Below are 16,267 nucleotides of genomic sequence, written 5' to 3' on the forward strand. Positions count from 1 at the left end.
TGCACTTCTGAACTGTGTGGGGAGAGGAGGCTGCTTAGATCTCTGGCTTGGGTGGCAGCAATCTCGTAGGTTGTGTGTGAAGTGTAGGAGTTCTACACTGCATGGTGTTCTCCACAGAAGGAGAACACTTTGATACTGTAGTTACTTTCCCAGCTTCTGAAGTGTGGTGTTGAAAAGCTGGGAGTCAGCAGGGTCTGTACACTGAGAACTCTCTGGTGCTGAGCTCCTCTCAGCTGCTGACTCGACAGGCCACAGGCGTGATGCAGTGGATTCATGCACTCACAGAATGGGTTGGGTTGGAAGTGACCTTAAAAATTATCCAGTTCCAACCTCCTGCCATGGGCAGGGACACCTCCCACCAGCCCACGATGCTCAACCCACCAGCCTGACCTTGAGCACCTCCAGGAAGGGGACATCCAAAGCCTCCCTGCCCAACCCATGCTAGTGTCTTCCCACCCTCACTGCCACGAATTTCTTCCTCCTCTCCAGTCTCAGTCTCTCCTATCCCAGCTCAAAGCCACTGTTCCTTGTCCTGGCACTCCCAGCCCTTGTTGAAAGTCCCTCTCCAGCTCTTTTGGAGCCTCTTCAGCTACTGGAAGGCTGCTCTGAGGTTCCCCTGGAGACTTCTCTGCTCCAGGCTGAGCAGTCTCAGCTCTCCCAGCTTGTCCCCACAGGGGAGGTGTTAGAGATGCCTTCAACTGGAGAGTTCCTCCCAAGTGCACAGGCAGGTTATGCCCTGCATGACAAATGGCAGTAAAAGCTGTGCTGTTCTGCAGTGTTTTGGGGTGCAGTCCTTAAGTAGCTCTGTGGCTGCGGGTGCCAGCTAAAGGTGACACCAGTAGATGGCACCAGCAGAGCGGCTGTGTCAGATCAGCATAGCCCTGACAGCTTCTCTCTGCTGGCTGCCTGGCCACTTTCCTGGTCCCTGCTTCACATCACTCAGCTGTTTCTCCGGGTTTTGGTGTAACAAAGAGTGAAAAAGAGACTCAGAGAATGGTTCCGGTTGGAAAAGACGTTTAAGGTCATGGAGTCCAACCATTCTCTACCAGGTAGTGCTTTCACAACATGCAAAATGTGCTGTGAAAACTGAAGGGAACCAAGTGGATGAGCATTAAGGAATGAAAGAGTAAGCCCAGGCTGCAGGGGTTGTCCCTCTGGGGTTGCACTGCTTATGGTATCTCCGTGGTTTGCCTCCATAACATTAGTGCCTTGTGAGGGCCAGAACCTGCTCACTGTCCTGGACAGACAAACTCTGCAGTGAAGGTGCAACAAGGCTGGTGAGGAGCAGCATAGGGAACTGCCTGGAGAAAGGAGGCTGAGAAGAGACCTTCTGGCCCTCTACAGCTCCCTGAAAGGAGGCTGGAGCCTGGTGTACCACCAGGGTATATCTCCAGTACCTCAAGGGAGTCTACAAGAAAGCTGGGGAGGGACTTTTGACAAGGTCTTGTAGTGAATCAAGCAGGTTGGAAGAGACCTCCAAGCTCACCCAGCCCTATCCAGTCAACCAGACCATGGCACTAAGTGCGCCACCCAGTCTTTGCTTGAACACCTCCAGGCATGGGGACTCCACCACCTCCCTGGGCAGCCCATTCCAATGCCAATCACTCTCTCTGCCAACAACTTCCTCCTAACATCCAGCCTAGACCTTCCCTGGCACAGCTTGAGACTGTGTCCCCTTCTTCTGTTGCTGGGTGCCTGGGAGCAGAGCCCAACCCCACCTGGCTACAGCCTCCCTTCAGGTAGCTGTAGAGAGCAATGAGGTCTGCCCTGAGCCTTTCCTTCTGCAGGCTGCACATCCCCAGCTCCCTTAACCTCCCCTCATAGGGTTTGTGTTCCAGGCCTCTCTCCAGCTTTGTCACCCTTCTCTGGACACCTTCCAGTATCTCAGCATCTGTCTTGAAGTGAGGAGCCCACAACTGAATGCAGTACATTCAAGAGGCTGGAAACTGCTTTGTCCTTCTCTGGGCCTGTTCCAGCCCGTCACTGCCCTTCTTGGAGTGAGGGCCCCAAAACTAATGCCAAGGCTCAAGGTTTATGCTCATCACTGTTGAGTCCAGGGGAACAATCCCTGTCCTGCTCCTGCTGGCCACACCAGGCCAGGACGCTAGTGGCCTTCTCGGCCACCTGAGCACACTGCTGGCTCAGGCTGATCCAAGTTGCAGTGGCTGTAGGTAGCAGGTGGAAATAACCTCCTGCAGCATCCTGCTAACACAGCAACAGGCTGCAAAGCTGCCCTGAGGAGAGTTACAAATCAGTGCTGATTTCGCTGAAAAAAGAAACAAGTTCTGTGCTCAGCACCAGTCAGAGAAGCACAGAAGGATTCTTTAGGAGTCTGTCAGGGTTGTTAGCACAGCCATGGGGAGAAGGGAGGAGCTGTGCTCCACAGCTGGCTGCTGTAGCTATGTTCTGAAGGCTGCCATCCTGGTCAGCACATTGCTCAAGGCTTGTAACAAAGTAGAAAAGATACTGGGGAGGATGAGGAGAGCCCTGATGTCACATCAGCTTTTGCTCTGTCAGCACTGGTCAGTTTCCCATGCCGAGGAGTCCCAGCTTTGCTTCAGTACTTTCTCCTCTTCTGTTTTTGAGTCCTCAGTCTAAGGCATGGAGAATGTTGGTGTTTGTTCAGTTCTTCACCTGCAGATGTCTGTTCACTTTCAGCACTGCTTTAGAGTGGCATTTGCTCCTTTCAGTCTCTCTGTGCTGTTACCCCTTGTTGGAAGCAGCCACGGAAATAGTTACCTGTCAGAATGGCTGCCAGAGAAATAATTCATTTCAGGGTATTGGATCACTGAGCCCAACCATTCCCTGACTCTAGCAAGGCCCTCAGCACCACAGCTCTGCCTCTGGGAAACATCTCCAGGGGTGGGCATTCAGCTACCTCCCTGGGCAGCCTGTGCCAGGCTTGGAGAACCCTTCCAGCCAGCAAGTTTCTTCTCATGTCCAATGTGATGCTGATTCCTCTCCTTCTGTCACCTGAGCCTAGGGAGCAGAGCCCAACCCCCCCTCACTGCAGCCTCCTCTCAGGGAGCTGCAGACAGCAATGAGCTCTGCCTTCAGCCTGCTCTTCCCCACACCAACCCCCCGCAGCTCCCTCAGCTGCTCCTCCCCAGCCCTGCTTCCCAGATCGTTCCCCACCTCTGGTGCCCTTCTCTGGACCTGCTCCAGCCCCTCAGTGCCCTTCTTGCAGTGAGGTTCCAAACCTGACCCCAGCACTCAAGCTGTGGCCTCAGCAGTGCTGGACACAGGGGCACAATCCCTGCCCTGCTCCTGCTGCCTACACCAGTGCTGACCCAGGCCAGGCTGCTGGTGCCCTTCTTGCCCACCTGGGCACCTCCTGGCTCATCTCCGGCACTGGAGCTGTGGCCTTGGGTGAGAGACTCTGATCCCTTGTGTCTGTGTTTGAACTTCTGGGACTAAGCTGGTCCTAAGTGAAGTGAAGCAGCAGCCAGCTGCTGTGGAGCTGGGCTGGGGCTGCGGAGCTGGGCTGAGGCTGGAGCTGCGGGGCTGGGGCTGCGGAGCTGGGCTGAGGCTGGGGCTGCGGGGCTGGGCTGGGGCTGTGGAGCGGGGCTGAGGCTGGGGCTGCAGGGCTGGGGCTGTGGAGCCGGGCTGGGGATGGGGCTGTGGAGCCGGGCTGGGGCTGGGGCTGCGGGGCTGGGCTGGGGCTGTGGAGCGGGGCTGAGGCTGGGGCTGCAGGGCTGGGGCTGTGGAGCCGGGCTGGGGCTGGGGCTGTGGAGCCGGGCTGGGGCTGGGGCTGCGGGGTTGGGGCTGAGGCTGCGGAGCTGGGCTGGGGCTGTGGAACTGGGCTGGGGCTGGGGCTGTGGAGCCGGGCTGGGGCTGGGGCTGCGGGGTTGGGGCTGGGGCTGCGGAGCTGGGCTGAGGCTGGGGCTGCGGAGCTGGGCTGAGGCTGGGGCTGCGGAGCTGGGCTGAGGCTGGGGCTGCGGAGCTGGGCTGAGGCTGGGGCTGTGGAGCTGGGCTGAGGCTGTGGAGCTGGGCTGGGGCTGAGGCTGGGGCTGCGGAGCTGGGCTGAGGCTGGGGCTGTGGAGCTGGGCTGAGGCTGTGGAGCTGGGCTGGGGCTGAGGCTGGGGCTGCGGAGCTGGGCTGAGGCTGGGGCTGTGGAGCGGGGCTGAGGCTGGGGCTGCAGGGCTGGGGCTGTGGAGCCGGGCTGGGGCTGGGGCTGTGGAGCCGGGCTGGGGCTGGGGCTGCGGGGTTGGGGCTGAGGCTGCGGAGCTGGGCTGGGGCTGTGGAACTGGGCTGGGGCTGGGGCTGGGGAGCCGGGCTGGGGCTGGGGCTGCGGGGTTGGGGCTGGGGCTGCGGAGCTGGGCTGAGGCTGGGGCTGCGGAGCTGGGCTGAGGCTGGGGCTGCGGAGCTGGGCTGAGGCTGGGGCTGTGGAGCTGGGCTGAGGCTGTGGAGCTGGGCTGGGGCTGAGGCTGGGGCTGCGGAGCTGGGCTGAGGCTGGGGCTGTGGAGCTGGGCTGGGGCTGTGGAGCTGGGCTGAGGCTGTGGAGCTGGGCTGGGGCTGAGGCTGGGGCTGCGGAGCTGGGCTGAGGCTGGGGCTGTGGAGCTGGGCTGGGGCTGTGGAGCTGGGCTGAGGCTGTGGAGCTGGGCTGGGGCTGTGGAGCTGGGCTGGGGCTGAGGCTGGGGCTGCAGAGCTGGGCTGGGGCTGGGGCTGGTGCTGCGGGGTTGGGGCTGGGGCTGCGGAGCTGGGCTGAGGCTGCAAGGTTGGTGCTGTCGGGCTGGGGCTGCGGGGCTGTGCTGGGGCTGGGGCTGCAGAGTTGGACTGGGGCTGTGGACTCCTTGGCCCTGCTGAGTTCAGCTCTTATGAGTACTACCTCTACAAGTGCAGTCAGGGAGTCACTCAGGCAGCTGCGACCCCTTTGCTGTTCCGCAGACACTTGACTGTTTCTACTTGGCTGTTTACTACTTCACTTTAAGAAAGTGTATTTACAGCACCCTAAAAATACCTTCCAAGTTCTCCATGCTGCAAAATCATTTTATTAAATTCATTTCACACACATATATATATATATAAAAGAGTAAAAATATAAAATCAGAAAATAGTTTTCTGTAACCCTGGTAGTAAAATTGACTTTTTTCCACCCCCCCCCCCCCTCCTCCCCTTTCCATATAAAGGCTCATTTATTTTTATAGCAATTTGATGACACATCTGCTTGCTTGATTCAGCTGAAAGGAGAAAAAAAAAAACCCAACAACCAAAAAGGGGAATGGGTTGGTTCTGGGTGTTTTGTAAGATTGCTTTGTTAAATTATTTTGCAGAATGGCTCAACTTTGTAACAAATGCCATTTGATGCCAACGTGGGGAAGCCATCGCAGCTAATTAAGTAGCTCCTTCTCCAAACCGCTGCAACATTAAGATGACAAACTGTTCATTCAGGGTTATTTTAATTGGGACAATTATTGTCATTTTGTTGCAATTATGTGTGGAGCTAAAAGCTTTTGTCTACATCGTTGGAAGGGTTTGGTTTTTTTCCCCCCCTTTTTCTTTTTTTTTTTTTGTTAATATACAGAAGTAAGAAGCAAAAGAAGTAAAACAAAACCTGAAGGTAAGCATTATCTGGTGACTTTTTATTTTGGTGGCAGTGTCTCACACAAGGAGCTGTTCAGTTATTTTTTCTCCAGAAGTGTGTTTCATGTTTTCAACAGAGCTCCAGCACTGTACAAAAAACAAATAATTCCTAGGCACACATCCAGGCTGGATGCAGAGTGGATTTGGAGCAGCTCTGAAGAAAGAACCTTAGGGGTGTTGGGTGCTGAGCAGCTGCCCAGCAGCCAGCAGTGCCCTCCTGCAGCCCTAAGGCAGCTGTGTGCTGGCTGCAGCCAGAGCAGTGTGGGCAGCAGGGCAGGAGAGGGGATTCTGCCTCTGGACTCTGCTCTGCTCAGACCTCACCTCCAATCCTGCCTCCAGTGCAGCTGTCTCCGGCAGAAGGAGGGTACAGACCTGCTGGAGAGAGTCCAGAGGAGGCCACAAAGATGATGGCAGGGCTGGAGCAGCTCTGCTGTGAGCACAGGCTGAGGGAACTGGGAGGGTGCAGCCTGCAAAGGAGAAGGCTCCAGGGGCAGCTCAGAGCTGCCTGCCAGTGCCTGAAGGGATCCTGCAGGAAGGCTGCAGAGGGACTTGTGCTGAGGGGGGCTGAGTCAGGCCAAGAGGGAATGGTTTAGAGCTGAGGCAGAGCAGGGTTAGACTGGAGCTGAGCAAGAAGTTGATGAAAGTCTAGCACAAGTTGCCCAGGGAGGTTGTGGCTGCCTCCTGCCTGGGAGTATCATATCATAGTATCATCAGGGTTGGAAGAGACCTCACAGATCATCGAGTCCAACCCTTTACCACAGAGCTAGTGTTGCAGGCCAGGCTGGCTGAAGCCTTGAGCAGCTGGGTCTAGCTGAGAGGTGTCCCTGGGCATGGTGGGGAGGTTGGAGGAGCTGAGCTCTGAGGTCCCTTCCAACCTGAGCCCTTCTGGGATTCTCTGAAGCTGAGCAGGATGGTGTGAAATGCAGGTTTGCTGGCAGGTGAGGCTGCTAATTCCAGTCCTGACACTGTTTAAGTACTTTTTAATAAAAAGGCTGAAAGGAACCTGGAGAGATTTGCCAGTTGTACAAAACCTCTTGATGTATTAATTTAAGAAGTGCAGCCTTTTGGTGATTAGGAAATGAAAAAGCTGGGGAAGCTGCCACCCTCATTGCAATCATCTTTTGCCTAGGCCAGGCTGAAGTAAATCACTTCCTTTAAGCAGACAATTTAATATTTGGTGGACCTCACAGTGAGGCTTTTCTCCTAAATCTTTAACCTGCCTTTTGTTTTGCACTTTTCCTTCATTACTTCCTACTTAAAATGCAGGCCACATAATTGTGTTGCTCACTGTGCTAATAACATGCTCTTGGAGTTAAAAGGCAGCCTGCTGGTCCAGCAGGAGCTGCTTGTTGCCCAAACTGTCTGCTAAATAGGACCTACACGAGGCAAGGCAGGAAAGAGAAGTGATCAGAGTACCAGAGGACATGAGAGAGGGTGAGGGAGGGGATTCTGTCCCTTTGCTCTTGTGAGACCCTGCCTGGAACACTCTGTCCAGTTGTGGTGTCCCCTGCACAAGAATGCAGAGCTGCTGGAGAGGGTCTGGAAGAGAGTACAAAGATGGTCAGATGCTGGAGATAGTTTCCCATGAGGGCAAGATGAGAGCTGGAGCTGTTCAGCCTGGAGAAGAGATGGCTCCAGGGAGTCCTCAGAACAGCCTTCCAGTACCTGAAGAGGCTCCAGGGGCATCATAGAATCAGTCAGGGTTGGAAGGGACCACAAGGATCATCCAGCTCCAAACCCCCTGCCATGGGCAGGGACACCCTACTGGGAGGGACTCCTGACAAGGACTGGGAGAGGGGAGATTGAGAGTGGAGATGAGAAAGAAATTCTTGGCAGTGAGGGTGGAGAGACACTGGCACAGGTTGGGCAGGGAGGCTGTGCATGTTCTCCCCCTGGAGGTGTTCAAGGCCAGGCTGGATGAGGCCTTGAGCACTCTGGGCTGGTGGGAGGTGTCCCTGCCTATGGCAGGAGACTGGAACTGGATAATTTTTAGGTCTCTTCCAGCCCATCCCATTTTGTGATTCCATAATCAGTAAGAAGAAAGTCTGGGTGGAAGACTCATAGGAGTAGAGAAAGAATTAGGTCCTGAGCTGTTGAGAACAAGAGAGAGTTGTTTCAGCTTGGCTTAGTCGCATCAGAGCAATCAGTCAGAGCTCTAAGCTGCTCTCCAGATCATTTCCAGTGCTCACAGCACAGGCACAGTACATTAATGTCAGCTCTAAAACACACTCTGTGTGTGTTTGAAAGCCTTGCACACACCACTGAGTGATGCTGGTTTAGGATGACAGCACCAAAGCATTCTTGTTAGCAACACCAGACACAACTCCAGGAGGGAGAAGTTATTTTTGAGTGAGAGACTCTGCACAGCACCATAAGGTCATTTTGCAACTGATGTTCAGTCCCAGACTCCTGCTTCTCTCCTCTGCCCTGCTGGGGCTACCTCTGGAACCTTGTGTCCAGTTCTGGGCCCCTCAGTTCCAGAAGGACTTCAGGGAACTGCTTGGGAGAGCCCAGCCCAGAGCCCCCAAGCTGCTGCAGGCAGTGAAGATCTCCTGTGAAGCCAGGCTGAGGGAGCTGGGGCTGGGAGCTGGCAGCAGAGGAGCCTGAGGGCTGCCCTCAGTGCTATGCTAAAGATGTGCAGGGCAGTGTCGGGACGACACAGCCAGGCTCTGCTCAGGGCTGGCCAAGGGCAGCACAAGGGGCACTGGGTGCCAGCTGGAGTGGAGGAGGTGCCAGGGGACCAGGAGGGGAAACTTTGTGGTGAGGGTGCTGGAGCCTGGAGCAGGCTGCCCACAGAGGTCTCCTTCTCTGGAGCCTCTCCAAAGCCACCTGGCTGTGTTGCTGAGTGCCCCTGCTGTGTCAGGGGACTGGAGTGGATGATCTCCAGAGGTCCCTTCCAGCCCCTCACACTCTGTGATGCTATGGCTGCAGCCTTGCTCACTTTCACTGGTGTGAGTGAGCTTGTTAAGCTTGTCACCTGGTGAGACATCATCACCCTCCTGTGCATGGAGCAGCTTTGAGCACTCTTGGACTCTTCTGAGCTCCTCTCTATGCTTGCTTCTCCATCTGCCTCACCGATTACTGATGTGTTCTGAAGTGCTGTTCACCTCTGCAGTTCACACAGCACTGCAAAGCTGGGGGCAAGCGGGGGCCCTTGTGACTTGCACTTGTTGAATGAGGAGGGAGTGTGCTCGGTGAGCTGGGTACAGCCAGACCTGCTGGGCCTGGCTCAGTGATGGTGCCTGATGGAATCAGAGTGCTGGGGCTTGGAAGGGACCTCTGGAGATCAGCCAGTCCAACCTCTGCCAGAGCAGGGGCACCCAGGGCAGGGCTCACAGGAACACAGCCAGGTGGGTCCTGAAAGTCTGCAGAGGAGGAGACTCCGCAGCCTCTCTGGGCAGCCTCCTGCCAAAGAAGTTTCTGCTCGTGTTGAGGTGGAACCTTCTGGGTTCCAGTTGGTGTCAGCTACCCTGTGACAGGACACCATGGTGTTAGGTGTGGGAGATCAGCTCAGTAAATCTCCATCTTGTAAGGATGAAAAGGTTTTGGTGTCTTTGCAGTGATCAAAAGCAGGATCACTCAGAAGTGTGCTTTATCTGCTGGTACCTGGAGAGAGGCAGCTTTGCAAAGCAAGCTTTGCTGGTACTCCACTAAGAGGAGGTTTTAAATAGCTGCTGCATCTGTTCAGAGCAGTCTCTGTACTGCTTAATATGCACTGAGGGGGCTCTCATTTGGGTCTGGATAAATCCATCAAGCTGCAGCTTTTTGCTTTTCTTTGGTCTTTATTAAGATAAACCCTTGATTCTCTTATGTTTTACTTTTGGGTGTGTGATGGCTGCTTCTTCCTACCTTCCTGCAAGAGAAGACATTGAGGGGCTGGAGCAGGTCCAGAGATGGGCACCAAAGGTGGGGCAGGGTCTGGAGAGCAGGGCTGGGGAAGGAGCAGCTGAGGGAGCTATGGGGCTTTGGTGTGGAGGAGTCTGAGGGCAGAGCTCATTGCTCTCTGCAGCTCCCTGAGAAGAGATTGGAGCCAGGTTGGGGTTGGGCTCTGCTCCCTAGGCTCAAGAGACAGAAGGAGAGGAAATGACCTGGAATGGTGCCAGGGGAGGGTTAGGCTGGAGAGGAGGAAAAATGTCTTTGGTGCAAGAGTGGTGAGGGACTGTCAGAGACTGCCCAGGGAGGTGGTGGAGTCCCCATGCCTGGAGGTGTTCCAGAGCCATGTGGCCATGGCACTTGGGACCATGCTTTGGTGGCCATGGTGGTGCTGGGTTGCTGGTTGGACTGGCTGATCTTGAAGAGCTTTTCCAGCCAAACAACTGCATGATACTTTAATTGTCTGAGGAAGAAGCCAGGAATACTCCATCAGTGTCAGAATCTAACTTTAGTTATGCCCAGAGTGTGGATTAATGCAGCCACAGGTTCTGGTTGTGGATGGGAAGGGCATATGTGGGGTAGTGGCTGAATGTTTAAGGTTCTGTCCATATAATTCTGCTTTGGGTCTTTCCTTCTGAATTCCTAAAGTGGTTTGTGTTAGAAAGGACCTTGAAGATCATCCAGTTCCTACCCCTGCCATGGGCAGGGACACCTCTCACCTGTCCAGGTTGCTCAAGTCCTCATCCAGCTTGGCCTTGAACACCTCCAAGGAGGGGGCAACCACAGCCTCCCATGTTTATCATGGCAGCAGAGACTGTGACAGGTTTCTTTCTGCTTCTGGTTTCCAGAGTAATTATTGCTGAGGAAAGTCCAGCCCCAGGCTGAGAGCAGGGTGTCCAAGAGCTTTATTTTTAGCTCTGTGAGCTTTTATTTTAGTCAGAGAAACTCCTGAAGTGCTTTCTGCTCTAACCTTTTATTATTGTTTTATCTGAGGAGTCCAGGCACATGTGATTTGGGTTTTTTTTTGGTGGCTCTTTGCCAAAAGATTATGATTTCCATAAATATTTCTTTCAGAGGCAGAGTTGAAGACATTGAGCTCAGGAGGCTCAAATAGAGACTTCAATCTGCACACCAGCAGTGGGCTTCTGAAGAGGGGCTTTGTTCAGGGTGTTCAGAACAGGGTTTGCATTCAGACTTTAAGTAGAGCTGGCATTAAAATTCAGCTAATTTGTTTCATGTGATTCATCAGCTGGGTGTTTTATTTAAATCTATGTCACATTCTCTTTTGGCTTCTTATTTTCTAGGTTGAAGTGTTGAAGTAGGCCACTCTTTAACTCTTCAGTCCCTGACTTCCAAAATGACTTCACAATTAGAGAAGAGGAGGTTTAGGTTGGATGTTAGAAACAAGTCCTGCACCAGGAAGGTGCTGCAACACTGCAACAGGTTGCCCAGGGAGGAAGCTGAGGCTTCATCCCTGGAGATACTCAAGATGAGGCTGGACAGGGCTGTGAGCAGCTTGCTCTAGTGGAGGATGTCCCTGCTGAGTGCAAGGGGTTGGACTGGGTGAGCTTTGGAGGTCCCTTCCAACCAGACCATTCTAGGATTCATTTTCATTTTGAAAATTCCTAACAGTCTTAACATGGCAGGGGCTGGGAGGGACCTCTGGAGATCATCTACTCCAAGCTCCTGCCAGAGCAGGGACACCCAGGGACACAGCCAGGTGAGGCTGGAAAGGCTGCAGAGAAGGAGACTCCACAGCCTGTCTGGGCAGCTTGCTCCAGGCTTCCAGCATCCTCACACCAAAGAAGTTTCTCCTCTCGTTGAGGTAGAGCCTCCTGGGTTCCAATTTCTGTCCATTGCTCCTTCTCCTGTCACAGGACACCACTGAGCAGAACCTGGCAGCTGTTTCTTGCCTCCCATCCCTCAGATATTTACGGACATAGATAAGGTCTCCTCTCAGCCTCCTCTTCTCTACACTTAACACCCCCAGCTCCCTCAGCTGCTCCTCCCCAGCCCTGTTCTCCAGACCCTTCCCCAGCTTTGGTGCCTTTCTCTGTACCTGCTCCAGCCTCTCAATGCCCTTCCTGGAGTGAGCACCCCAAACCTGACCCCAGCACTCAAGGTGTGGCCTTACCAGTTCTGAGCACAGTGGCACAATCCCTGCCCTAAACTCCCTCCCTTCTTTGCCTTTGCACCACAAACTCCTTGGCATGAGGACCACTTTTCTCCCCTCTCAGATTCCTGCAGCCAGTTTTTGGAGCATGAACTGTTGCCATTCCTTGAAGCTGGACCCTACTTCTTGGTGTCAAGGTTCTCTTCTTCCAGAGCCACCACATTTAATTATCTTCAGGCTGGAGCCTGTGAAGCCCACTTAGAACCATCCTGCTGCTGCCGTGCAGATGGCTGCTGATAATGAGCTGTAGGAGTAGGACCACTGGTAGAAGAGTCTCCCCTTGCTTTCCTCCTTTAGCTTTGTTCCATTTTCCTGCCCTGTGAGTGCATGTATTTGTAGGTGCTGTTCCTGCCAGCTCAGCATGGCAGTGTCCTCCAGCTGGGGAGGTCCATGGTCTATTCAGATGTTTCCTGGTGACATTCATAACCTTTAGTTAATTCTACTTGTAGTGGAGGGCAAGGCTGCCCTGAAAGATGGCTTAAAGGATTAACAGACACTTAAAAATGCATTTTCATGTATTAAACCCCCTCTTATTTTAGTGTAAAAGAGCTACACAGACTTGAAGGACCCAGCACTGCTCCTCAGCTCTATTTCTGCTAACATTAAGGGCTAAATACTCTGTGTAAATCTGCCACTCCTGTCTCCCCATAATCCCATGCCACATAAAGTTCTACTTAATTCTGGAGGCTGTGAAAATAACAGATGATTGCTGTTGAAGAGCTAACAAATTGTGAAAGGAGCTGCTGTGGCTGGGGGGCTTTGCTGGAAGGAAATGGCCTTCACTCACAGCACCTTTGGGGGTTGTAAAGTGTTGTGTTCTTCTGTCACACAATAGCAGAATGGGTTGGGTGGGAAGGGACCTTAAAGATCATCCAGCTCCAGCTCCCCTGCCATGGGCAGGGACACCTCTCACCAGCCCAGCATGCTGAAGGTCTCATCCAGCCTGGTCTTGAACACCTCCAGAGGTCTCTCTGCATCCCAGAGAGGAGAAAGTTTCCAGGAGACCTTAGAGTGGCCTTCCAGTATCTCAAAAGGGCTCTGCTCTCCTCACACCCCACCTGCACTCCTGGCTGCAGCTCTGCAGCCCCCAGCACAAGCAGGACATGGAAGTGTTGGAGCCAGTGCAGAGGAGGCCACCAAGATGCTGAGAGGGCTGCAGCAGCTGTGCTGTGAGGACAGGCTGAGAGAGTTGGGGCTGTGCAGGCTGGAGAAGAGAAGGCTTCCAGGAGCCCTTGGAGTGGCCTTGCAGGCTGTGAAGGGGGCTGCAGGAGGGCTGGGGAGGGACTGTTGACAAGGTCTCATCATGAGAGGAGAAGGAATGGGTTTGAAGTGTCAGAGGGGAGATTGAAAGTGGATGTTAGGAAGAAGTGAGGGTGGTGAGAGACTGGCACAGGTTGCCCAGGGAGGTTGTGGAGCACAGAGAGTGAGAAGGCACTGGCACAGGTTGCCCAGGGAGGTTGTGGAGCACAGAATCACCCAATGTGATCTTTGATCACATTGGGTGATTCTGTGCTCCACAACCTCCCTGGAGATGTTCAGGACCAGGTCAGATGAGTCCTTGAGTGATCTGTTCTAGTGGGAGGTGTCCCTGCCTATGGCTGGCAGGTTGGAACTGGCTGAGCTTTGAGGTCCCTTCCAACCTAACCTATTCTATGATTAACTTTTTCTTCTGCTCCTCCCAGAATCTCCAAGAACATTCCCACCACTAAAGATGTGGAACCCCTCCTGGAAATCGACAGTGACATCCGGAACTTCGAGGTGTTCCTGTCCTCTCGCACCCCTGTGCTGGTGGCGCGTGACGTCAGGACCTTCCTGCCCTGCACTGTCAACCTGGACCCCAAGCTGCGTGAGATCATTGCAGGTGAGACTGCTCCCCACCTCTGGCACCTTGGCACTGCAGCTAGACCATAGATCATAGAATCATAGAACCAAGCAGGTTGGAAGAGACCTCCAAGCTCAGCCAGCCCAACCTAGCACCCAGCCTTAGCCAAGCAACCAGACCATGGCACTAAGTGCCCCAGCCAGGCTTGGCTTCAACACCTCCAGGCATGGGCACTCCATCACCTCCCTGGGCAGCCCATTCCAATGCCAATCACTCTCTCTGCCAACAACTTCCTCCTAACATCCAGCCTGAACCTGCCCTGGCACAGCTTGAGGCTGTGTCCCCTTGTTCTGTTGCTGGTTTCCTGTGAGCAGAGCCCAACTCCGCCTGGCTACAACCTCCCTTCAGGGAACTGTAGAGAGCAATGAGGTCTGCCCTGAGCCTCCTCTTCTGCAGGCCAAACACCCCCAGCTCCCTCAGCCTCTCCTCACAGGGCTGTGCTCCAGGCCCCTCCCCAGCCTTGCTGCCCTGCTCTCGACACCTTCCAGCACCTCAACATGTCTCTTGAATGGAGGAGCCCACAACTGGACACAGCACTCAAGGGGTGTCCTGAGCAGTGCTGAGCACAGGGGCACAAGAACCTCCCTTGTCCTGCTGCCCACACTGCTCCTGAGCCAGCCCAGGATGCCATTGGCTCTGCTGCCCACCTGGGCACACTGCTGCCTCAGCTTCAGCTCCTCTCTGCCAGCACCCCCAGGGCCCTCTCTGCCTGCCTGCTCTCAGCCACTCTGGCCCCAGCCTGCAGTGCTGCTTGGGGTTGCTGTGGCCGAAGTGCAGAACCCTGTACTTGGTCTCATTAAATCCTATCCCTACCTCCCATGTCCCACAGGAGCATGGATCCTTCCAGTCAGACCTTCAGATTCATAGGATCCTGAAATGGGTCAGGTTGGAAGGGACCTCAGATGTCATTGGCCTGGAAAAGAGAAGGCTCTGGAGAGGCCTAATAATGACCTTCCAGTATCTGAAGGAGACCATCAAGAAGATTCATAGAATGGTTTAGGTTGGAAGGGACCTCAAAGCTCATTCTGTTGTAACCTCCCTGCCCATAGGCAGGGACACCTCCCACTAGAACAGTTCACTCAAGACCTCGTTCAGCTTGGCCTTGAACACCTCCCTGGGCAACCTGTGCCAGTGTCTCCCCACCCTCACTCTCAAGAACATCTAATTTCTGTCTTCCTTTTGCCAGTTTAAACCCAGCAGCCTGCTCTAGGGGAGGATGTCCATGCTGAGTGCAGAGGGTTGGGCTGGATGAGCTTTAGAGGTCATCCAACCCAGACCACTCTGATTCAACCTCCCTATTGTGGGCAGGGACACTTCTCAGCTAGACCAAACTGCTCAAGGCCTCATCCAGCCTGGCCTTGAGCACCCCTAGGCAGGAGCCGTTCTCAACAACAGGACACCACTGGATACTTGACTGGGCAGCAGCATGCAAAGTATTAATGTCTAGAGTCCATCTGCTGGTTTGTGTGATTCTCCTTGAGGAGCTGTGGTTGGAGTTGACCACACAAGAACAGAATGCAAGGAACTGACAAAAAGGAACAACATTTTCAGGTAGTCCAAGCAAAATCTCTCTTGGCTTTTTTCAGATGTTCGTGCTGCAAGAGACCAAATGAACATTGGAGGTCTTCCTTACCCCACACTGCCTTTGCATGAGGCACCTGCTAGAGCTACATCTCTCTTCAGTCAACCTTCCTCAGCCTGCTCTTCTACAACCTCTTTCAATGGACCTTTCAACAGTGGAGTCCTGTCCCCACAGCCTCACAGCAGTTACTACAGTGGTATGACAGGACCCCAGCATCCCTTCTACAATCGGGTAAATAATCCAGACCCAAGCCACAGACTTCTCCCTTAACCTGGGGGGGGTTGCTGCTGGCATCTACACAGCTTTAGAAGAGTCATGCAGGCTATCCTTAGGGGGGGAAGTCTAGAAGTTTAATCTAGGGATGAAGAAGAGGTCTAACAGTTTTATTTTAGGGATAAAGGTCTAAAAGTTCATTAAGGAATGGAGAAAAATCTACATTTCTTTTTATTTAGGGATGGAGAAAATGCTGAAAGTGTATTTAGGGATGGAAAAAGGTCTAAAAGTTCTCCTTAAGGATGCTAAAAGGGCTGAATTCTCATTTAGGAAAGGAGTAAGATCTAGAAGTTCTCATTAGACATGCTAAAAGGGCTAAATTTTCATTTAGGGAAGGAATAAGGTCTAAAAGTTGTTAGGGATGCAAAAAGGGCTGAATTTTCATTTAGGGGTGGTAAAAGATCTACAAGTTTTTGTTAGGGATGCTGAAAAGGCTGAATTTTTAATTAGGTGTGGAAGAAGGTCTAAAAGTTGTTGTTAGGGATGCTGAAAAGGCTAAGTTTTCATTCAGGGAAGGAATAAGGTCTAAAAGTTGTTGTTAGGGATGGTAAAAGGGCTAGATTTTAATTTAGGGAAGGAATGAGGTTTAAAAGTTGTTGTTAGGGATGGTATAAGGGCTAAATTTTCATTTAGGGAAGGAAAAATGTCATAAAGTTGTTGTTAGGGATGCAAAAAAGGCTCAAAGTTTTGTTCAGTGATGGGAAAAGGTCTAAAAGCTTTGATTAGGGATGGAAAAAGGTCTACAAGTCTTGTTTGGGAATGAAGAAGAGGCTAAAAGCTCTTAAATGTCACAGCAGTGCCCAGTCACTGTGCTCTGAATTGCATCAGGAACACAAATCACTCAGGGAGGCAGTTTTGAGACTCTGCTCAGTTTTAGACCATTGCAGAAGTTGCTTTTTTT

The 16,267-nt window shown here is 53.2% G+C and overlaps 1 protein-coding gene across 5 annotated transcripts in view; it reads left to right on the plus strand.

Annotated features, from left to right (window-relative positions):
- Window positions 1-16,267, plus strand: part of KIDINS220 (kinase D interacting substrate 220) — a 74,832-nt gene that overhangs the window by 40,630 nt on the left and 17,935 nt on the right. For all 5 annotated transcript variants that reach the window (XM_064146350.1, XM_064146351.1, XM_064146352.1 and 2 more), the window contains exons 23-24: window positions 13,312-13,490; window positions 15,098-15,324. In XM_064146350.1, the coding sequence (XP_064002420.1) occupies window positions 13,312-13,490; window positions 15,098-15,324 (406 nt within the window). The remainder of the gene's footprint in view (window positions 1-13,311; window positions 13,491-15,097; window positions 15,325-16,267) is intronic.

The sequence above is a fragment of the Pogoniulus pusillus genome, chromosome 7 (genome assembly GCF_015220805.1).
Source record: "Pogoniulus pusillus isolate bPogPus1 chromosome 7, bPogPus1.pri, whole genome shotgun sequence".
NCBI lineage: Eukaryota > Metazoa > Chordata > Aves > Piciformes > Lybiidae > Pogoniulus > Pogoniulus pusillus.